We start from the raw sequence: 24,401 nt of genomic DNA on the forward strand, positions 1-24,401 counted from the left end.
CCCAGTGAGGTACACAGTGACTCCGAATGGTAGTTCAGGTTGAGAAATGGCATGAGGGAAGTTTAATGCCCTGCTTGTCATGCACTGTGGCCTGATCAGATTCAGTGCCTGGAGATTTAAACTTCTATTTAAATTTCTCCAAAGCAGTATCAAAGAATTTACAAAGATTTATTTATGCCTATCAACTCTGTCAGAAACTGGAAGATAAGAAAATCCAAGACTTGAAAGTCTCCAAAACAAAATAATTTCAGGAACATTTTATTCAAGGATAGATAACTCAGAGTACATATGTCTCTAACTTAATACATTTCCAGTTACATATACCTGTTAAATGTTCAAATGTGAATTTGCAAAATATAAGCTCAATCAAGATATGAATGCTATTGTAACACACTGGCTCAGGTCAAGAACACCTATGAGTAAAATGTTAATAATTACCAATTTATAAATGGAAATTCTGGTCTAATTTTTATTCTTCTCTGAATGTAATCTCTTTGATGGTCACTCAAACCACATAAATAATTTGCAGAGTTTTCAAACGATTTTTCTATTAATCTCCAACAAGTCATAAAACTTGACATTTTCATCATGCTGAAAGTGTGAAATTTGTCAACATTGCTGTCATGAAAATTAGGTCCCTAACATACAAGCCTTAAAGAACAAAACATGAAAGAATGGATTTTTTGATAAATAATTTATTGTCTCTGGAACACTAATAGAAATGGCACTTGAACAATTTAAGTGGCTTACATTTACCCAGAATTGTGGGGGAGGGGCTTAATACATTGTTGCTGAATGAACAATAAACAGGGAACAATAAATACGGAATGAGCGCCAGCAGGTAAGGAGGGTAAGTGCTAAGCAAACCCGGGATCAACATGTACAGGAGGAAGAGAGAAGGATAGGGTTAGAGACTATGTCCCCTCATAGTTTTAGCTGAGACTAAATCAAATAATCAGACTAAGAGAATGTTGCAAAAAGAACAGTTGCAAAGAACTGCAGCATTAATAGATAAATACAGAGGAGCTGTGATACAATCCAAATGGAGGAATTTAAAAGAGGTTCTGGCTGCCACTGTTCCTACAGTGACAATTATACTCCAAATTATGATTTCATATAAATTGTAAGATAAACTATAATCCTCTATGTGTTTTTATTGGCTTTCAGTTTCCAAGCAAAATTTTTAATAAAATAAAATAAAAACACAAATTCTTCAAATGAAGCAAAGTGCTGCTGAACTCATGTTACTTGGCAGTGTAATTTTAGGGACTGGGAGAAACATTCTAGCAATGTGATTTCCCATAATTCTACAGAACCCTATATGCTAAAGACTGCTTTACTCTATGGAGATGTTCATAAAGAATCTGTCAAGCCACATTTGCACATTATTTCAAGCTATGGTTTAAGAAGAAGGCAAGTATAAAACAAACTCCAAAATGATAAGTATTTTCCACAATTATATATTATTTAAAGCATTACACAGAATGTAACTTCAGGAGGAGGGGGAGACTGGATTTATGCCCTGTCTTTCACTTGCAGTCTCAGTGTGATTTACAATCTCCTTTCCCTTCCCCTCTGCACAACAGACACCCTGTGAGCAATGTTCCCTCTAAGCTGCAAAGTCTTGTGAGCAAGACTTTGTGAGCTACTGGCATTAAAGTTGTGAGCGACGACATAAATTAGTGTGCTCTGGGGCCATTTTCTCTGTTTGAGCAGGAGTCTAAAAATCTGTGAGCTAGCTCACGCTAACTCAGCTTTGAGGGAACACTGCCTGTGAGGTAGATGGGGCTGAGAAAGTCTCCAAGAACTTCTCTTGAGAAGAACAGCTCTGAGAAAGTTATGACTTACCCAAAGTCATTCCAGCAGGTGCATGTGGAGGAGTGGGGAATCAGACCCACTTCTCCCAGATAAGAGTCCATGCACTTAACCACTACACCAAACTGGCAGAGACAGAATCTGCAGGTCAGTTCAGATATAATTTGAGGTTTGAACAGAAGCATGCTTGGGCAAAAAAACCAATCTTTATCTTGCAGGGTGACAAATATTCCATGTTCAAATAAATGCAGGTTTCCCAAGTATATTATTAGCACTCTGTGGGAAAGGGAACAACACCATACAAACAAATCTAATATCTGGAACAAAGTTTGAGTTCAGGGGCACCTCTAAGACCAACAAAGTTTTATTCAACGTATGAGCTTTCATGTACATGCACATTTCTTTGCATTTTCATTCCAGATGGCACCGCAGGGATCATGTAAGTTCTGAATACTCCGATTGAAACAAGGGAATGATATTTATTGCTGATGTCCACTGTGATGCTTCATGCAACCACCAGAAAGCAGTAGGATCATGATGTCTGATAATCTGGATTGGATTCCACCTAAAATTTATTCAGATGGAAAGCTTTCATTACTTTCCTAACTCTTCCTCTGACTGCAACCCAAAATGCTCTCTGAAGTGCTGGTCTTGGGGTATGGAGTTCCCTTCAGGAACAGCCCACTATCTTCTTCCATTAGCAGGCCTAGGGTTGCCAAGTCCAATTCAAGAAATATCTGGGGACTCTGGGGGTGCAGCCAGGAGACTTTGGGGGTGGAGCCAGGAGACATTAGGGGTGGAGCCAGGAGCAAGGGTGTGACAAGCATCACTGAACTCCAAGGGAGTTCTGGCCATCACATTTAAAGGGACCGCATACCTTTTAAAATGCCTTCTTTCCATAGAAAATCATGAAGGATAGGGGCACCTTCTTTTGGGGCTCATAGAATTGGACCCCCTAGTCCACTCATTTTGAAACTTCGGGGATATTTTGGGGAGAGGAACTAGATGCTATACTGAAAATTTGGTGCCTCTATCTCAAAAAACAGCCCCCTCAGAGCCCCTGATATCTCCAGATCAATTCCCCATTATCCCTATGAGAATCAATCTCCATAGGGAATAATGAACTGCCCAGCAGACATTTCCCCACCCGCCACGCTGTTTCTGGCAACTCTGAAGTGAGGGATTGGCCTCTCTACTCACAAGTTGCTGCCAACTTCTTCAAAGTAACACAGACACACCATCCCAAGAGGAAGCCTTTCAATCAGAGACTGAAGCCTCCGGAGGTGGAAAGTCACATGGTGGCTGTGGGGGCAGGGCTTCCCCCACTGCCAGCTGACTAGGGCTGGGAAGGAGCCTGGGAAAGCGGAAGAACCCCCACTGGGACCTGGGGATTGGCAAGCCTAAACAGGCACCAAAGTAAAAGGATTTAAATTAATTACCAATACATCTGTTGTCTGGAATACCACTTGTTCGGCAACACATAGATGTGTGTCTAATATACAGTATATCACAGAAGTGAGTACACCCCCTCACATTTTGTAAATATTTAAGTATATCTTTTCATGTGACAACACTGAAGAAATTACACTTGGCTACAGTGTAAAGAAGTGAGTCTACAGCTTGTATAACAGTGTAAATGTGCTGTCCCTCAAAATTACACAACACACAGCCATTAATGTCTAAACTGCTGGCAACAAAAGTGAGTACACCCTAAGTGATAATGTCCAAATGGGGACCAAAGTGTCAATATTTTGTGCGGTCACCATTATTTTCCAGCACTGCCTTAACTCTCTTGGGCATAGAGTTCACCAGAGCTTCACAGGTTGCCACTGGAGTCCTCTTCCACTCCTCCATGATGAAGTCACGTAGCTGGTGGATGTTAGAAACCTTGTGCACCTCCACCTTCTGTTTCAGGATGCCCCACAGATGCTCAATAGGGTTTAGGTCTGGAGACATGCTTGGCCAGTCCATCACCTTTACCCTCAGCTTCTTTAGCAAGGCAGTGGTCATTTTGGAGGTGTGTTTGGGGTCGTTATTATGTTGGAATACTGCCCTGCGGCCCAGTCTCTGAAGTATGTCAAGGTACAAGTTGGCACTCATGGTTCCCTCAATGCACTGTAGCTCCCCAGTGCTGGCAGCACTCATGCAGCCCCAGACCATGACATTGCTACAGAGGTTAAAGGGGTGGGGGGTCAGCCTGTCAATGGCAACTCACACTGCATCATATGCCACACACTGCATCAAATTGGTCTGCAGGGCTGTCGTCCCTGAAGGAAACCTCTTCTATAGATGATGCACAAGAAAGCCCGTGAATGGTTTGCTGCAGACAAGCAGACTAAGGACATGGATTTCTGGAACCATGTCCTGTGGTCCAATGAGACCAAGATAAACTTATTTGGTTCAGATGGTGTCAAGCGTGTGTGGCGACAACCAGGTGAGGAGTACAAAGACAAATGTGTCTTGCCTACAGTCAAGCATGGTGGTGGGAATGTCATGGTCTGGGGCTGCATGAGTGCTGCCGGCACTGAGGAGCTACAGTTTATTGAGGGAACCATGAATGCCAACATGTACTGTGACATACTGAAGCAAAGCATGATCCCCTCCCTTCAAAGACTGGGCTGCAGGGCAGTATTCCAACATGATAACGACCCCAAACACACCTCCAAAATGACCACTGCCTTGTTAAAGAAGTTGAGGGTAAAGGTGATGGACTGGCCAAGCATGTCTCCAGACCTAAACCCTATTTAGCATCTATGGGGCATCCTGAAACGGAAGGTGGAGGTCTCTAACATCCACCAGCTATGTGATGTTGTCATGGAGGACTGGAAGAGGGCTCCAGTGGCAACCTGTGAAGCTCTGGTGAACTCTATGCCCAAGAGAGTTAAGGCAGTGCTGGAAAATAACGGTGGCCACACAAAATATTGACACTTTGGGCTCCATTTGGATATTATCACTTAGGGGTGTACTCACTTTTGTTGCCAGCAGTTTAGACATTAATGGCTGTGTGTTGTGTAATTTTGAGAGGACAGCACATTTACACTGTTATACAAGCTGCAGACTCACTACTTTACACTGTAGCCAAGTGTAATTTCTTCAGTGTTGTCACATGAAAAGATATACTTAAAATTTTACAAAATGTGAGGGGGTGTACTCACTTCTGTGACATACTGTAATTGAACTTGTAACTGAATAACCACCACTGGCCCATCTGTTTCCTTGAAATGAGAACCAAGTGTACTGTTAGTTTATCCTGTTAGAATTTTAATTTTGTATGAGAAATTTAGCTTTGAAAGCTATGTCATTACTGAGTTTAGGCCCCTGATGGGGAAAATTCATGGTTCTATTCAACTGATCATGGAGTCTGGTCAGAATTGGATAAAGAAACTACGTGGTTTTGGGAAATCATCAAGCTTTCTCAAGTGTGAGTCATGTTCAAAATTTTGGGGAATAACAGGTGAGGGGAACAGAGGAAGGAAGCTCAGCGCTTCCTCTTTGTATTTTTGTCATCTCTGTTGAGACAGAAACATTGAGCTAATCTGCACTACCACCCTTGTTGTTGATACTATTTGTTCACTCATTGATTCCTTAGAAGCCAGACAATGGCTGCATTCGCACACACTAAATCATGCTTTGCGACAGGATTTTTACTGTTGAAGAATAGCAAAATCCACATGCAAACAGTCACTGTGTGAAAGCACCCAATGTTCCTTCCAAAGCATTGCATGTTAGCATTTGACTGGGGGAATGCTACTATGTGGTGATTTGAGTTGATATTTTTGGCTACAGTTTCAGCAATATCCTTTCAAGTATGAACTGACCTTTGCTCTACCCATGACTCTACTTTCCGTCATTACTTCTTTCCACCGTTATTTTAACCCTCACATATGCTCGCTGTATAACAAAACCTGAAAAATTCAGGGAAAATCTGTGTCAATCTCACTGTAATAACATCATTTTTAAAAAAGAAAAGGAGAACTATTAATTTTAGCCAGGCCTTGAATTCAGCAGGAGCTCACAGGAACACAGCTCCTGAACCTTTCTGACAGCCCCCCACCTCCTCCCCACCTACCTTGTCCACTGAATAGTAGGTGCAGCTGCCAGCCACCAAGAGCTCTGTCACACCCCCAGCAGCCTTCACTAACCCCTGGAGAAGCCCACGCTACCCTTTCTCCACTTCTTATATAATTTTGGGCAATGGGTGGCTTGCTGGTCTTTTGATTGGGTGGGGGGGCAGCCAAGGAAAGTAGGAGAGCAATGCCTGCTTGGGCTGACTGGATCTCTAGCCAGTCCAAGCAGGCCTCGCTTGCCCAGGGCACTCCTTTCTTGTGTTGGGTTGCTTTTGGCTGGGGGGCGGGCATATGCTAATGAGTTACTCTAATGAGCTCCACCACCTATTTTTTCACAAAACGACCCCTGATTTTAGCACCAATAATGATTTGCATAATACTGTGATGGAGTGTCTTGAACCCTACCCATTTACCCAGCAGTAGAAGCAAAAACAGATTATAGAAAAGAACAGATGGTCGAGGTTTCCCCAGGCTTTTGGGAGGAGGAGAGGAAGATTTATCAGTGGGATACTGTATTATTCAAAAGGCTGTCCTTCACAATCAAATTCCTGACCATCCAGTTCTTTGCACCCCACCACCAGTATTAACTCATTAGGCTCTGCTGTCCTGCCCTCCTTTGGATAGGTCTCTCTCATGCTCTTATCTGCTGCCTAGTTCTCTCTATGAACCATGGCTCTTCAAGTGTATCAGTTTTTGTTACCTTGCAAGGATAAGAGAAAGCATAATTTACACAGAAAGTTCTACTACTATTGTTAACAAGAATGCTTTTTTGGTTGTTTGCCCTGGTCTTTTTTTAAATCCTGCGAGTAACAAATAAATAACTTTGCAACTAAGTTAATAACACCTTCTTGAACAAAGGAAAATGCACAGCATATGCACAGTTTTAAGATTCCCCCTCCCTCCCATTTTTGGAATTAAATGACAGTAGAAGTGTACCTAGTGCCTAATGTATAAACATTCAGCAGCCATCTCACATTATTTTATCTCCCTTTTAGTTCCATAGTCTTATGGCTTCAATTTCTCCTGTTTTTTTTTTTTTTTCCTTTATTGTACTATTGGCTGCTGGATTTATTTTGCTGCTTGGGCTAATTTTGCTGCTTGGGCTAATTTTAATTGGTTTGCTTAATGTAAATTGTAATTGTTTTATTTTATTTTGTATGTTGAAAGTACCCTGACCAGTCTGCTAGTGTGGTAACATATATTTGCTAAATGAATAAATATATAAAACATAAGCCGCCCTGAACCTGCTTCGGCGTGGAGGGCGGGGTATAAATAAGAAATTATTATTATTAGTAGTAGTAGTAGTATTATGATGGAACATATCTGCATGTGTGTTCCATGCTACGGTCACCTCGAGACTGGACTACTGCAACGCCCTCTACATGGGGCTGCCCTTGTGCCGAATTCGGCGGCTACAGCTGGTGCAGAACGCGGCGGCTAGGCTGTTGTTGGGGCTCCCAAGGTGGGAGCACATACAGCCGGGGCTGCGCGGACTGCACTGGTTGCCAGTGGCATACCGAGTTCGCTACAAGGTGCTGGTTATTACCTTTAAAGCCCTATATGGCCGAGGACCTACCTACCTAAGGGACCGTCTCTCCCCATATGAGCCCCAGAGGGCACTGAGGTCATCTGGGAAAAACCAGTTGAATATCCCTGGGCCAAGGGAGGCCAGATTGAAAGCCACCCGGGACCGGGCCTTCTCTATTACTGCTCCATTACTGTGGAACCAACTCCCTGAGGAGGTGAGGGCCCTACGATGTTTAGAGGGATTCCGTAGGGCCTGTAAGACCCACCTTTTCAAGATGGCCTTCAACTAGCGAAAAACTGTGACAAATCTAGATATGCTGCTTGAAATGCTTTTATTCCTGAAATGTTTTACTTCTGAAATTTATTGAAACCTGTTTTAACGCCATACTGTTATGTTAATTTTAATATTCTGTAATTGTTTTAACTATTTTATAAGTATAATTGATGTAATGTGTGTTTTATGTTGTGAGCCGCCCTGAGCCTGCCCCGGCGGGGAGGGCGGGATAGAAATAAAAAATTATTATTATTATTATTATTATTATTATTATTATTATTATTATTATTATTATTATTATTATTATTATTATTATTATTATATATATTTGCCCATAATCTATTAATGGGAGTCGTGGTGGCAGCAGTGATTGTATATTTAATTACGAATTTTTTCATTATGGAAATAAATTGCAACATGTATTAAATATGATATAATACAAATAAAATATGTATCAAATATATATTATGTTCACATCCATACAAAGTTCACTGAAATTTAAAGTGGATCATTGGAAGCATGCAGAACAAAACAGAACACTTGCAACAAAACCTCATCAGAAGTATATATAGGGTTGCCAGCCTCCAGGTGGGGCCTGGAGGTCTCCTGCTTTTACAACTGATTTCCAGCTAGCAGAGATCAGCTCCCCTGGAGAAAATGGCTGCTTTGAAGGGTGGACTCTATGGAATTGTACCATCCTGAGGCCCCTCCCCTCCCCAAACCTCACCCTCTCCTGGATCTACCCCCAAAGTCTCCAGGTATTTTCCAACACAGACCTGGCAATCCTAAGTACAAAATATAACAATCATGGTGTATGGCTGGCTTTTTCCTGTTTTAGCAAGAAGCTGGTTGCGATTATATCAAACCTAATGGGGCTTATAATACCAGCTTCTCTAATTCTAAGTTTTGTTTGTAATCTATGACAGCCAATTGCTGAATTTAGAGGCAGGAGAGAGGTAATTTCACAATCAATGCTCCTATTTGTGAAAAAAAAGATCAGTTTACCCCCAAGGTATGTTGTATCAATCAGTGTTGAATACAAACTCAAAACTAAGTTAACTTCAGCACACCCAAAATGTGAAAGACTAAGTGGAGATCCAATGTGAAACACTCCTTAGTCAGGTTTTCCAAATCTGCATGCTGGTTTAAATAAACTGGTTTCTTACAATTCTGCACTCAAGCTACTGATAATTACCTCTGAAGTTCACCTTTATAACCTACACGTGCCTCGTGTCATAACTTCTCAGTATGATGAAGTGGAAACACCAAGTATTGCAGCAGCGTTTAGGTTCCAGATGAGTGGGTTTGATTAAATGGCTGATTGGGTTTTTCAGGTGATAGCAACATAACAAGAGGAAACAAAGAACAACAACTACCCAAGGCTTTATGCTTCCATTTAAGACACTGTTGCTGAACTCCAGTTTAAGAACATGCATAAGAAAGCAATTATACAATTAGATGCTCTGTTCTATTGTCCAGCAGGCTGCACCAACATCTCGCCTCAAATCCTAAAGGCAATTAATTAAATGCAAACCCCAGCAATTTAAATGGATCTTCTGTATAAGTGCTTAAAATAAACAATATTGTAAGCAAATGGTTTTATATTCCTATCTGTGTTATTTTTCACAGCACTCCAACCTCCAGACTGGATTACTGTAACTCTACCTTGGCCCACCCTTGAGACATCCCAAAACTCCAACTGTCCAGAATGCGGTGGCATGGGTCTTGACATATTTAACCTGTGCTGTGCCAGCTGTACTGGCTCCCAGTGGAGTACTGAATCAGGTTCAGGCTTTGGTACTGACCTTTCAGGCCATGAGCGGCCTGGGACCCACATATCTGCAGGACCACCTCGCTCTGGTATGAACCCTGAAGAGCCTTATGCTCTGCTGAGAACAACTTACTGGTGATCCCTAGCTCTAAAGACATCCAGCTTTCCTTGACCAGAGCCAGGGCTTTTTTACCTGGCATTCCCTCCCCCTCTGCTTTTCCTTCTTATTGCAAGGCAGTAATGCATATTGTACGACTGGTGTCATCTGATGTTATTTTAGCTATTTTAACTTTTGGATTTTAAAGTGTACAGTTTTGTTGTTACCCCCTCCCCCTTAATTCAAAGAAAGATGGTGTATAAATCCAAATTATAAATAAATAAACAAGAAGGCACTATTAGTTGTAAGCAAGCAAGAAGAAGAGATACAGTCTGCTTTTGTACCCAGTCATATACACTATCCTTGGTTGCTTTCACATGGAGACAATTCTCCATATAACTCCTGTTGCTGCAACAGATAATACACACAGAAGTTCTCCCCTCACTTTCCTTGCTTCAGTCTTGTACAGTTGCCATGCTCACCCTGCCTTCAAGAATGTTCTTAGTTTTAGTTTTAAAAAACAGTAAAGCTATATAGCGCTGTAGCATTATAATATTATAGCACCACATTGTGACAGTTCCTCGCTTTCATTTTTCTAAAGTAAGTCTCTATCCCTTTTGTTTGTGGAGCAATAAGGGAAGCCCACTGGCTGCACATTTCTCTTTATGTATTTAAAAATAAAAGCTAGGAACTGATACATACTGGAATAGTTCATTATAATGTTGTTAAGGATATAGCTATTTCTAAACACCCTTCCAGAGGAGAGAGGAAATGGCTGGGACAGAGGTAAGAAAAATGGCACACACACTACCTGGAAAAATAATTAACAATCCCGACTTACTGGAGACTGAATTTGCAGGCTGGGCTGGGAAATAAATGCAAGAAAGTGTTGTACATGGCTGGCAAGATTCAGGACTCTGGGTCCACACCCTGCCAACAGCAGCCAGTCTTTCTGGTTTAAGATATCCCCGGGAAGGAGCTCTGATACATGGGCTATGTCAGCACTACCCGTGGCCATTTAAATGGTCACAGCTAGGTACTTCCTCCTGCTTTCTTCTTCACGCTCCAGCTTACCCAAGTACAAGGAAGTCCCAGTGCTGTGACCATGTGCTTTTCTGCAAGGATGGAAGAAGGTTCTCCCTGAGCTCTGCTTTGTACATGGAAGTTACCACTGATTACGCTTTGCACATGCTGGTTTTTTAGGGTTCCAACCTGTTCCGTGATCATGCTTAGGGCAAGCCAGTGCATGCATTTTTCCAACATGTTGGTCATTTTATTTGGCTCCTTTGACTGCTTTTGACTGAGCAGCAGACTGGTGTGCAACAGGGATTTACATAGTAGCCGGTTGATTCACAAACTGCAATGAGTAAGTACTAAGGGACATTTCCATAATTTTGCATGCTGATTCACTGCCCACTTTCTCTATATTTAGGACTGCTTGCCATTCCATCCTACTGTCTGATGAAGTGTGCTTAGAGCAGACGAAAGCTTACGTTCTGAATAAAACTTTGTTGGTCTTAAAGGTACTACTTGACTCTGCTTTGTTCTATTGCTTGGTGAAGAGAGCACTGAGGTCAGTAGGTAAAAACAGATTGACCACCCCTGGGCCAAAAGAAGTTAAACTTCGGACTACCTATGCACGGGCCTTCTCTACCACGGCCCCATGTTTGTGGAATCAACTCCCAGAGGAGGTGCGGGCCCTGCGGAACCTTGATCAGTTCCGCAGGGCCTGCAAGACCACCCTTTTCAAACAGGCATTCATGAACGGCTGACCAAGTCCACAAAGAAACATCAAAATGGTCCAGTCTGGAGATCCGCCATCATTACACAAATTGACAGGCATAGCGTCGATTAATAATGGTACTGTCAGATTTAACTTAATGTTTTTAGACTTAGTAACTGTTTTAACTAATGTATTAATCGGTTTGGGGTTAATTTAATGTTTTGTTAAATGTATTGTTATTTTGCTGTTGTTAGCCGCCCTGAGCCTGCTTGGCGGGGGAGGGCGGGATATAAATAAAATTTTACTTACTATTTTACCTCCCAATCCTCCTCTAATGCTAGCGCCAAAAAAGGGAGGAAATCAGGCACTGCTTCTGCCTCTAGTAGCAAAAAATAAACTCACTACTGTTAAGAACTTGAGTTTGGGTTTAGCTCACACACCTATCTGTCTCCAAATTTTTACTCAATTATTAGCAGAGTATCCTGATAAGGCTGCCACCAGAATGCTGCAAGAAGAGTTTACTTGTGATTTTCATATTCCCTTTATTCATTCCTAAATTTCCACTGATTATAGCAACCTCAAATCAGACAGGGATTTACCTGATGTGTCAAGGGGAACCACTCAGCAGCCAGCACCCAGGTGGACCCCCCTGGCTTTGCCACTCCAGTGGGTGGGCTGGGGAAGGGGTTTATTGGACAACAGGTGGGTTGTTCAAATCAGGATTTGTCCCTATGCTGTGCTAACGCTCCTTGTTTTTTTCTAACAATGTTGTGGCCAATGTTATGCAAAAAAAATAACAAATCTAGTTGCGTGTTCCTTCTGTATGCTCTCTCCCTAATAGGCCCTTGGCCCACAAATACCTTCCCATCCATATGGTGTTCAACAGCACTTTGGCCATGACCTTTCCCAAAAGATATTATCAAAATCAGGTTTTGGAAAGACCACGGAAAAATGTTTGCAAAATCGGGACAAATTACATAATGTGGATGCTCCTGAAAGGGAACCAAAGCAGAGCAAAAACAGCCTGACAGTTCAGTCCTAAAGATTTACACTGGAGTCAAATAGGGTTGAATGGTACTGGCTTCCACTGGGAACAACTGTAGCATTTCAGGCTGGAACTCATTTCAGCTACAAATCAAAGAAGAGATGTCAGGACAGAGCCCTGTCATTTGTTCTGAAAAACAGGCTCTTTAATTTTAAGTGTTAGGAACAGGATTATTTACTTACTTACTTACTAATTTACAGTGACTGAAGGGAAAGTGTAGTGAACATGCTTGGAGGCAGGGGATGACAGGAACACATTAGATGGCTTCAGACAAGGCACTACCTCCTTGCCTCAACCTACCTATAACATGGAGATAAACATCATGACTTCCATATAAAGTGCTGTAAAGATTTATGAGAGAATTACGTAAAATGCTTTGAACACTCTTAGTGTTACATAAATGCTAAGGATGAGGATGATGATGATGATGAGAGCTTCTGCTGATATTATGATGATGACCACATGCTAAGGCAGCTAAGCATATGCAGCTTAAAACCACATGCATATTTTTAAACTTCTGCAAAGCTTCCTAAGAAATTTGATTGGGACATGAATATTTATTGATTGTTATCAGCAAATATGAACTAAATACAAGCATCTAAGAGGAATACATGAAAATCCCTTTCCTGGCTTAAAGCAATGATAAAATATGTGACCAGAAAGGGAGGGGGACAACATAAACTGCTTTTCCCATAAGTTCTCTCATGTCAAGAAAAATATACATGCAGTCATCAACAATACTGACGATGTCAATATTTATTGGGAAGGTGAACTCTCTGAACACCTTGCTACACATATTCCATCAATATGAACCACTTTTGCCAGAATGGTTTTGCTACTCCTTAGATAATTTAATATGATGTCAGTTCCCCCAGTATCATTCCATTCCACAATCTACAATTTAAGGCTGAGTTTCAAGATTAATTAACATAAGAACATAAGAGAAGCCATGTTGGATCAGGCCGATGGCCCATCCAGTCCAACACTCTGTATCACACAGTGGCCAAAAATTTATACACACACACACACACACACACTGTTGCTAACAGCCACTGATGGACCTCTGCTCCATATTTTTATCTAACCCTCTCTTGAAGCTGGCTATGCTTGTAGCCACCACCACCTCCTGTGGCAGTTAATTCCATATGTTAATCACCCTTTGGGAGATAAAAGTACCTCCTTTTATCTGTTCCAACCCGACTGCTAAGCAATTTCATTGAATGCCCACGAGTTCTTGTATTGTGAGAAAGGGAGAAAAGTACTTTTTTCTCTACCTTCTCCATCCCATGCATAATCTTGTAAACCTCTATCATGTCACCCCTCAGTCGACGTTTCTCCAAGCTAAAGAGCCCCAAGCGTTTTAACCTTTCTTCATAGGGAAAGTGTTCCAAATCTTTAATCATTCTAGTTGCCCTTTTCTGCACTTTTTCCAATGCTATAATATCCTTTTTGAGGTGCGGTGACCAGAATTGCACACAGTATTCCAAATGAGACCACACCATCCATTTACACAGGGGCATTATGATACTGGCTGATTTGTTTTCACTTACCTTCCTAATAATACCCAGCATGGCGTTGGCCTTTTTTATTGCAATCGCACACAGTCTTGATATTTTCAGTGAGTTATCTACCACGACCCCAAGATCTCTCTCTTGGTCAGTCTCTGCCAATTCACACCCCATCAACTTGTATTTGCAGCTGGGATTCTCGGCTCCAATGTGCATTACTTTGCACTTAGCCACATTGAACCTCATCTGCCACGTTGACGCCCACTCACGCAGCCTCAACAGATCCCTTTGGATTTCCTCACAATCCTCTCTGGTTCTTACCAGCCTGAACAATTCAGTGTCATCCGCAAACTTGGCCATTTCACTGCTTACTCTCAACTCCAAATCTTTTATGAACAAGTTAAAGAGCATGGGACCCAGTACTGAGCCCTGCGGCACTCCACTGCTTACCGTCCTCCACTGCGAAGACTGCCCATTTATACTCACTCTCTGATTCCTATTAATTAGCCAGTTTTTGATCCACAAGAGGACCTGTCCTTTTACTCCATGACTCTCGAGCTTACTAAGGGGCCTTTGATGAGAAACTTTATCAAAAGCTTTCTGGAAGTCAAGGTAAACAATATCTATCGGGTCTCCTTTGTCCACACGTTTGTTCACCCCCTAAAAGAAATGTCACAGTTTAGTGAGGCAAGAACTTCCCTTACAGAACTCATGCTGAGTCTTCCTCAATAACTCGTGTTTCATCAATGTGCCTACTCATTCTGTCCTTGATAATGGTTTCTACCAACTTTCCCGCTATTGAAGTCAGACTGACTGGCCTGTAGTTACCCAGATCTCCTCTAGAACCCTTTTTAAAGATGGGGGTGACATTTGCTACCTTCCAGTCCTCAGGAACGGAGGCAGATTTCAATGAAAGATTACATATTTTTGTCAAAAGATCCACAAGTTCAACTTTGAGTTCTTTCAGAACTCTTGGATGTATGCCATCCGGACCTGGAGACTTATTAGTTTTTAATTCGTCCATCAGTTGTAGGACCTCCTCTCTTGTCACCTCAATCTGGCTCAGGTCTTTCAACACCCCTTCCAATAGAAGTGGTTCCAGAGCATGCAAACACTTCTCATCTTCCACAGTGAAGACGGAAGCAAAAAATTCATTTAGCTTTTCAGCCATTTCCCTATCCTCCTTCAGTAATCCTTTGACCCCTTGGTCATCCAAGGGCCCCACTGCTTCCTTGGCTGGTTTCCTGCTTCTAATATATTTGAAGAAAATTTATTGTTGGTCTTTATGTTTTTTGCAATATGCTCCTCATAGTCCCTTTTTGCCTGCCTGATCACAGTCTTGCATTTGATTTGCCATTTCCTGTGTTCCCTTTTATTAATTTCACTTGGACTAGCTTTCCACCGCTTAAAGGAGTCCTTCTTAGCTTTTACAGCTTCCATTACTTTGTTTGTTAACTATGCAGGCCTTTTCTTATACCTGTTTGTACCTTTCCTAACTTGTCATATATATTTTATCTGTGCTTCTAGGATTGTAGTTTTAAATAGCCTCCAAGCTTCCCCAAGGGTTTTGACTGTATTTACCTTTCCTTTCAGTTTCCTCTTCACATGCCTCCGCATCTCAGAGAATTTACCCCTTTTAAAGTTAAACGTGGTTGTGCTGGTCTTTTGGGACAACTCCCTATTTATACAAATAGTGAAATCAATAATGTTATGGTCACTGCTCCCAAGCGGTGCGATCACTTTTACATCTCTCACCAGGTCTTGGGTATTACTTAGGACCAAATCCAGGATCGCCCCACCCCTGGTAGGTTCTGTGACCATCTGCTCCATAGCACAGTCACTGAGAGCATCTAGAAACTCAGTCTCTTTCTATCGACCAGAACACATATTGACCCAATCAATCTGCAGGTAGTTAAAATCACCTATGATGACAGTTTTTTTGTCTAGCCACCATCTTTAAGCCTCCATCATATTATAGTCGTCCTCTGTCTTTTGATTTAGTGGGCGATAACAAACTCCCATAGTTAAATTGCCTTTTGGGCCCTCTATTTCAATGCACAATGATAAAACCTTCAATTCCAACAGGTTGTAGTCATTTGCAGAACAGACCCATTCACTTAATCTCAACACCCAATGTTATCCCAGTGCTATTACTATTTATTGCATTTACATCTCCCCCTCCATGGAAGATTCAAGGTGGGATACATAAGTTCTCAGTAAAACTGCAGTGCAGGAACTGATTAGGCAGAGTGTTGGAGAAAAAATCTATCTTAACCCAGCTTTGACAGCTCTGCAATGACAGCTGGTGATCTAGCCGGCATGCTAGGTCACAGTGACCTTATCAGCAGGCTGGTTTGAGCCGGCTGAGGACAGGCGAAGGAACCTGCTGAGTCAGCATGACAATGCACTGCCAGGATTGGCTGACTGGACTATAAATGAACTGTGTGTGTAATGCACAGGTCTCTTTCTGAGAATTGAATTGCTGGCGGAGCGTTTTGTTCCTGTGATCAATATATTGGACTGCACTAGAGAGCACGTACTGTATATAATATAAATACACTACTTTGGCACTAGTTGCAGATGTCTGGCTGATTTCTTTCCTGGAGCGCAGTGTCGGGCTCATCACACCGCTCACTCTGCTAGCGTCCGCACCGACAGGGTTATGGGCCCAGAGCGGTTCCGCTGCGCGGAAGAGCACGGTGAGAGTTGAGCTGACCAAGAGTTCGGAAGGAGCCGGAGGTGAGGAACGCCGGTTGAAGGACAAAGAAGCACCAGCTATCTCATTTTGAGAGCCAGAGGGAGGACGGCAGCCAGCTGTGTGGAGGAGTCGGCATCATGGCTCAGCAGCAGCTTGCAGTGGCCGTCGAGAAGCTTAACTCAGCAAACTACGCGGTGTGGAGCCTGAGAATGGAACACTACCTTAAGCGTGAGGGGCAATGGCTGCTTGTAAGTAATCCCCCTGCCGTGTTATCTCCTGCCCAGACTGTGTTAGCCGATAAGGCGCTGGCAAACATCATGCTAGCAGTAGGAGATGACCAACTAGTACATGTGCGTGGGAAGGACACTCCCAAGGCTGCCTGGGACGCGCTCAGTGGGGTTCATGTTAGTACCACTGCTGGCTCCCTTATGGCCTTGACCAGGAAGATGTTCCGCACTGTAATGCCAGCTGGAGGGTGTGTAAGGCAGCACATCAAGAAGCTAACGGACTGCTTCGTTGAGCTTGAGGCCAGGGGCAAAACTGTAGCTCCCGACGACAGAGTTTATATTTTGCTGTTGTCGTTGCCGCCCGAGTTTACTCCCCTAATAACATCCCTGGAGACAATTGACGTGGCGACTCTGACAATGGAGTACGTGTGTGCCCACCTGCTTGACCTCCAAGAGAGGATTGCGGCAGTGAGTTGCCCGGGGGTGTTGGCTGAGGAGCGTGCGGCTATTGGCTCGTCTGGGAAGGCGTCCAAGAGCGAGCCCGCTTCTGCTGCTGGCAGGCAACCAAAAGCTGAAGAGGAGCCGACTGCACTGGCTGTCCGACGTTGCTCTGGTTGTGGATCGTCCCTGCACCTGCTACGCGTGTGCCCAGAGAAGGGGAAGCGGCGTGGACGGAGGCAGCGAGGGCAGAGGACCACCAGCCGATGTGAGGAAGAAGCCCGGCTGGTCACGTCTGCAGGAGAGAGCACAGGGTCTGCCTGGATTTTAGACTCTGGTGCAACGAGCCATCTCTGCTGCGACAGGGAGCTGCTGAGTAATGTTGACATTCCTGAGCACAGTCATGTCAGATTAGCTGACGGGACCTCCGCAGCTGTTATATGCTCAGGCAGTATTGAATTTCCTGTCTTAAATTGCACTTTGCAGCATGTTCTGTGTGTACCCACTTTAAGGTCGAACTTGCTAAGTGTGAGCATGTTAATTGACCAAGGTTACCAGGTGAAGTTTGAAAAAACCTGTTGTAAAATCCTAGGAGGTGGGGGGAAGCTGCTTGCAACTGGGAAAAGAGAGGGAAATATATATGTGGTTCAGAGTCATTGTGCCCAGGTGGCACAGGTGTCAAATGTGCCAGTGCACAATCAGTGTATACATCTGCTCCACAGGAGACTCGGGCACTGTGGGTTTAGAGCGTTGAAAAAGACCCTGCAGTTGGTGCCAAGTCTGAAAGTAAAACCCTGTAAGTGTTATCTAGACTGCCAGGTCTGCAAAAAGACCAAGAGCAGGGCTTGTGCTGTTGCTAAGCAAAGCAAAAGAGAGAGTAAGCGTGCCCTAGAACTCATTCATTTAGATGTTATAGGCCCATTGCCAAATAGTCTGTCGGGGAGGAGATACTGCTTAGTGGCCACCGACGACCACACAAGGTACTCTTGGGTGTTTACTATGGTGCATAAATCCGAGGTGTACAAGGCATTCACAAAATGGGTCAAAGCGGTGGAGAGGGAGTTGGATATGCGTGTCAAAGCTATTCAGAGCCACCGCGGGGGTGAATTCTTGCCTAATGAATTAAAACGTTGGCTGGCGAGCAAGGGCACTGCCCACCGTTTAGTGAACCCAGCCACACCCCAAGAAAACGGGCATGGAGCTGTACTGCAAAATGTGATGTACTGTATGTTAGAAGATGCTAAGTTGCCAATTGCTTATTGGGCCGAGGCTATGCATTCAGCAGTTTTTGTGTATAATCGCATTTGGTCCAAAGCTGTGAATGACTTGCCTTACAGAAGGCTGTACAATAAGTGTCCAGACTTAAGGTTTCTGAGAGTCTTTGGGACAAAAGCCTGGGTTGGCATCCCCTCCGAGAACAGGAGGGAGGGGGATGGCCGGGCAGAGAGCCTAACTTTTCTGGGCTACAAGCCAGAAGCCAGGTGTTATCGCTTTTGCGATAAGGAAGCGAAGATAACGCTCAGTAAGACTGCCCAGTTTAATGAAAGCGCCAGCTGGCCGCAGTTACATTCTACTGTGAAAGAACTTGTACTGCTGCCAAGCACTGATAACGGTGCTGGAGTCCTGCCAAGGGTAATTAAGCAGGAGCAACAATCTCCCGACCGGGAACTGGTAAGCAGACAAGCAGAGGAAGGTGAGCTCCAAGTTGGCACAGAGCCTCAGGTGCAAAGTCAGGAGGTGGAACTTGAAAGACAGGAGGTGCAACCTCTGAGTCAACAAGAGGAACCAGGCCAGGAGGTGGCAACAGATCAGCTCGAAGGAGACGAGCCCGGTCTGAGCACAGGGCCACGAGTATCTGCTAGGGCCCCAAAGGGTATCCCTCCTGCCAGGTACAAGGTGCCTTATGTCACACTGGTAGTTAAACCAGACCCACCAGGGTTCCAGGAAACGCTCAGGAAAAAGGCTGAGGCGTGGAAGGTCTGGGTGGCAGAGTGCGAGGCACGGAATAGGGAGGCTGAAGCCAAACGCCAGAGGGAACTGGCTGACCAGGACAGTGACAATGAATTCCTGGATTGGGAATTGTAAATCTGTAAATATGTAAAGTATGCAATGTTGCTGTCTGTGAACCAAATGTGAAGGCATGTGTGTATAACAATGCAAAACATTGTGAGTGTTGTACAGTTACCAGGTATGAATGTAAACTGTATCCAATGTTAATATTCACTGTGGTTCGGTGCACTGGGTTCGATAGATTAGGAGGTGTGTTGGAGAAAGAATCTATCTTAACCCAGCTTTGACAGCTCTGCAATGACAGCTGGTGATCTAGCCGGCATGCTAGGTCACAGTGACCTTATCAGCAGGCTGGTTTGAGCCGGCTGAGGACAGGCGAAGGAACCTGCTGAGTCAGCATGACAATGCACTGCCAGGATTGGCTGACTGGACTATAAATGAACTGTGTGTGTAATGCACAGGTCTCTTTCTGAGAATTGAATTGCTGGCAGAGCGTTTTGTTCCTGTGATCAATATATTGGACTGCACTAGAGAGCACGTACTGTATATAATGTAAATACACTACTTTGGCACTAGTTACAGGTGTCTGGCTGATTTCTTTCCTGGAGCGCAGTGTCGGGCTCATCACACCGCTCACTCTGCTAGCGTACGCACCGACACAGAGATCTGTTCAGCCATACGTAAGGCTGCTGTAATACAAGCCTTCCAATCATACCTTGGGACCATATCAGACCAGGTCAGAGGACTTTTATTGCATGAAGTTCAAAGCAGGTTCAGCCAGACACTGATTGTATGTCAGATAAGCAACAGCAGTGCTAGGGAAGAATGACTGCCCAACACTATTCCAGACTGATATTTTGAGAGTCTGATGAGCCCATTGTGAATTTGCAGGTGACAGAGAAAGACTTTGCTTGAACATTCACAACTCCTTGTTCTTTAATGGCTTATCTCATGGAATTCAACTGACTTGATCATTGTATTTTAGAACACAAAACATAATGTAGCCCTAAAGAAATTCTATCATAGTAAGATCTAGAAGTCCACTGCCAACAAAAGAGAATGCAATCTGATTTTGCATCCTGCATATTGCACCATTCAATGTTTTACATATGTTTATATATAATTATACATATTTATAAGTTCATTTTATGAAAGCTGCAGTTGAAAAATATTGAATAGAAGGAGATTCTTATAATGCAAGTTGTGGTGGAAACTATGGAGCTAACTGCATGAAGTAATAAAATATCTCCTAATATCGCCACCCACCTTTATCCCATATTGTATTAGACCAGCAATCAATCACCGGAGGCCACAGACACTCATAATTGGATTATAAAATCAAACTGATTGTCGCTTTATGTCTGCTTGCATAATTACATCAGCATGTTAATATTCTTTTAATGGTCCCTAATGATGTAATACAAAATCATGGAATTTGTTTCACAGCTACACAACCATTAACAAAACATATTAAGTATAACTAGTACTTCCATTTTTAAAAAACCCCACAAAAACCAGAATGTTACTGGAACTGTCACCTAAGATGCTGGACACTTGTTTCCACCATCTTAATTATCTGGTTATTTATTCCCTAAATATCTACATTATCTGTCCACAGGACAAAAAGAACAAATGCAATTGAAAACCTGAGAATAACCTTAAGGCAATAGCATGCTAGAGACATCATCTAAGACCCCAAGCCATCACTTAGATGTTATGTGTGAAGGAAGAAGGAGGAAAACACGAGCTTATCAGTACCATACTGTACCAGCTTATCATCACAATCAATGGGGGGGGGGGGGGAGGAAATGGCAATGGCAACTACATAACTACATATACAGAATGAAAAATTATTGAACTTTTCATTCTTCTGAAATTACTGTATTGTTGGAGGGGACAACACAAACACACAGTACTGCAGGATTGTTCTGCTTTAGACTTCCATGTCAGCTTTTTGTCGATCATTTACAACTTCATCATTCTGTACAAGGTTTCTTGTTGCTTCCTCCCACTCCAATCTCAGCTGTTCCCCCCCCCCCCCCGCTGTCTCCCTACTGTTAGCTGCCTATTGCCTCAAAGAAAATTGGCAGAACTAAGCTCCTATTTTCTACTAGTTTGTCTTTGCCATCCTAAATTATTGCTTCTCTTATTCTTGTTATTCTTGACTGTGCTCTGTCTCCCAATCATTTCCTTTAATTAATCTCAATTGTAAAGTATGCTGCCTATTTCTCGTCAGCCATCTAGGAAAAAGCTATACTCCATGCTGGTGTCATTATATGCTTGAATATAAGATATCCTTGCCAAGAAACCCTCATCTGACAGTAACTGTCTGTATTTTTCAGGCATCTGACACACTTACGTAAAAGAAAAAGGGAAGTGCTGCTTCGCCTGCTCATCTCCTTTATGTGTGCCCTTCTCTCACGAGGACAGCCATTTTTAAGCTGCACTATGACTTCTCTGTGTGTAGATTCTTCCTCACAAGTTATACCAAATGTATGTAGAGGACAGGGCAGCCCCCCCACTCTGAGCCTCAGATACCCATGGATCAATTCTCTGTTATACTCTATGAAGACCGGTATGCTTTGTAGACTGCTTTGAGTCTTCATTGGAGAGAAAGGTGAGTTATAAATGAAGCAAATAAACAACTTTTTCATAACAGAGGGAAGGTACAAATTGGAACCAATGAAGTTGACTGGCAGCAGGCTCAGGTCATGAAAAGAAACAGCATACAGCAAACAGTGATAGCCACATAGGGCTGCCAATCCCCAGTTAGAAACAAAACAGACAAGCAAACTGTATAAACTGCTACAGTTCAAATATTTATAGAAATTGTAAAGAGGAATAACTATTATGTCAATAAATATCTATAGCAACAAAAATGCCTCCAGTTTCTGTAATACTGAAATTACACCAAAAACTGATACATTGAAATTGTACAACAATACTTTCATTAATCATGTACAGAATGGGAAAATATAAGGAAGACTCCCATAAGTCAAAAATTTGGATCACCAGGATCTTTTAATGATTCCTACAAAGAAGTCATCCACTTCATAGTATCGGTCTGAAATCAATTTCTTTCTCAAACAGTTCCCATTTCACAGTCCGTTTTGTCAAAAACCAACTTAACAAACTTCCAACACTCTGTAACAAAGATAATTTCCTCACAGCAAAATGAACATTTTCACACAATGGAGTAATAGCTGTAGTATGAAAATGTACTTCCTTTCATGACCTGAGCCTGCTGCCAATCAACTTCACTGAGTGACCCCTAGTTCCAATTTGTACATTCTCTCTGTTATGAAAAACTAGTTTATTTGCTTCATTTATAACACACCTTTCTCTCCAATGAAGACCCAAAGCGGCCTACATAGTTTTTCTCTCCTCCATTTTGTGCTCACAGCAACACTGTGAGGTAGGTTAGTCCGAAAGTGTGTGGACAGGCCTAAGGTCAGTCAGCAAGCTTCCTCAGCAGATGGAGTTCAAACCTGCCTCTTCCAGATAGATTCTAATCTGACACTTCAACCACTACACCATACTGGAAAGGAAAAAAAATTCAATCTTGATGCATTTTTTTATAATAAAAACAGTTAAGAACAATTGCATGGTGAGCTTTTTGTCTCTCTCATTCAGGACAGGTTCGAGAGTTAAAAGAAAACTGGCAATTAACAGAGAGCCTGGTCTCAGTGTACATACTTGACATCAGCAAAAGCAGTCATCTGCAGCTTCAGGAGATCCGCAACTTTCTTTATTAACTCCAAGCCTTTTTCCTCGCTCAGAGCACTGTTGAAAAGGAAGAAAACACAGCATTACAAAAATGGAACTCATCAATACTTGAGAGGTTAAAAGTCCCAAAAGAGTTATCACCTTGGCCTGTTAGGTAGTTTGAAAACTAGCGCTTACTGTATTCCTGTCACATAGCAATTGTGATATCAAGGGAAATGGGATCAGGTGCTTCCTCAGGCATGATGAATCACCTGAATTTTCCAGCAATAAGACAAACAATAAGGTGTAAATGGAATTGTTAGGAAGTGTAATGGGCCCAATGATGCAGGGACCAGCTCATCTTGGTCCTCAATAAAAAAATGTAATACAGTTTTAAAAAAAAGAAGACGAAAAGGCTAAGGGAGGAAGACAGCAAGATGAGGTTGGAAACAAACAATGAATGTCAAACGGCAGGACTGGGAGTCAAATGGACATGGGAAAACTTTTTTCTCCTTCAAATTCATTAGTTTCTAAAAAGAATTCTTGCCTAGTGAAAGGACACAAAAATATTATAAATTCAAGAGTAAACAATAGATCTAATTACACTCTCCAGAGGGTCAGACAAAGGGGAGGCCGATAAACTGGCTCCACCCCAGACCCTTTTAGGGAGTGTCCAGAACTGCTGGACGCAGGCATGCAGTCACAGCCTCCCTAGACAAATAATCCACCGCAATGCTTCAACTGCCCATGGCTGTGACAATAAGAAAACATCAAGCCTTACCCTGGTACAAGTGAAACACAAGGAGGGAAGGATGGGAAAAGACTGCATGGAACAGGTCCAAGACCCAGGCAGCCACTGCCTTAATACTGGCCCACCTCCAGATGCATGTCCTGCAAGCCGGGGTGAACTGCTGTCCCTGGATCCCACCCCCGGGTCAGATCATGCAGCCTGCCAGACAATGGGCACCCAGAATGGCCATGCTGCTCCCAACCCAAACCCTGGAATGCACAAAGAGGCATCACGGTAAGTCCTGGCTGTGTCTTGTAATCAAACAAAAGAAACACTGTTCTATCACCACTTAAAACAGCTTTAGATGTAAAACAAAATTTGTACATGGAACCAACAAACTCAGACAAGTTTGGTGAATGTCCATAAACTCAGATATAACTCCAGTGAATGCTGACAGTCATCTAAATGAGATTAAAGAATAGTAGCAATGTTGCTCTGTTGTAACAAAAACAACAACAACCCAAACCTCTTGTGGCACTTTGAAAACAAACAGATTTATTGTGGAAACATGCCACAATAAATCTGTTCATCTTTATGGTGCCACAAGATTCCCTTTTTAATTTTTTCTAAATGAGATTGTTGGCATTCACCTGTATATGTCTGACAAACGGGGACATATATAGGCATGTGCCAAAAGTTATATTTTCAGACATTTTTCTACTTGAATGACAGGTTGCTTCACAAAATTAGCACAAAGCTATATTTA

The 24,401-nt window shown here is 42.8% G+C and overlaps 1 protein-coding gene across 1 annotated transcript in view; it reads right to left on the minus strand.

Annotated features, from left to right (window-relative positions):
- The window catches only part of PTPRN2 (protein tyrosine phosphatase receptor type N2), a 961,700-nt gene that overhangs the window by 540,112 nt on the left and 397,187 nt on the right, over positions 1-24,401 (minus strand). The window contains exon 10 of the mRNA XM_060248066.1: positions 22,897-22,983. Coding sequence (XP_060104049.1) covers positions 22,897-22,983 — 87 coding nt within the window. The remainder of the gene's footprint in view (positions 1-22,896; positions 22,984-24,401) is intronic.

This window comes from Heteronotia binoei, chromosome 10 (genome assembly GCF_032191835.1).
Source record: "Heteronotia binoei isolate CCM8104 ecotype False Entrance Well chromosome 10, APGP_CSIRO_Hbin_v1, whole genome shotgun sequence".
NCBI lineage: Eukaryota > Metazoa > Chordata > Lepidosauria > Squamata > Gekkonidae > Heteronotia > Heteronotia binoei.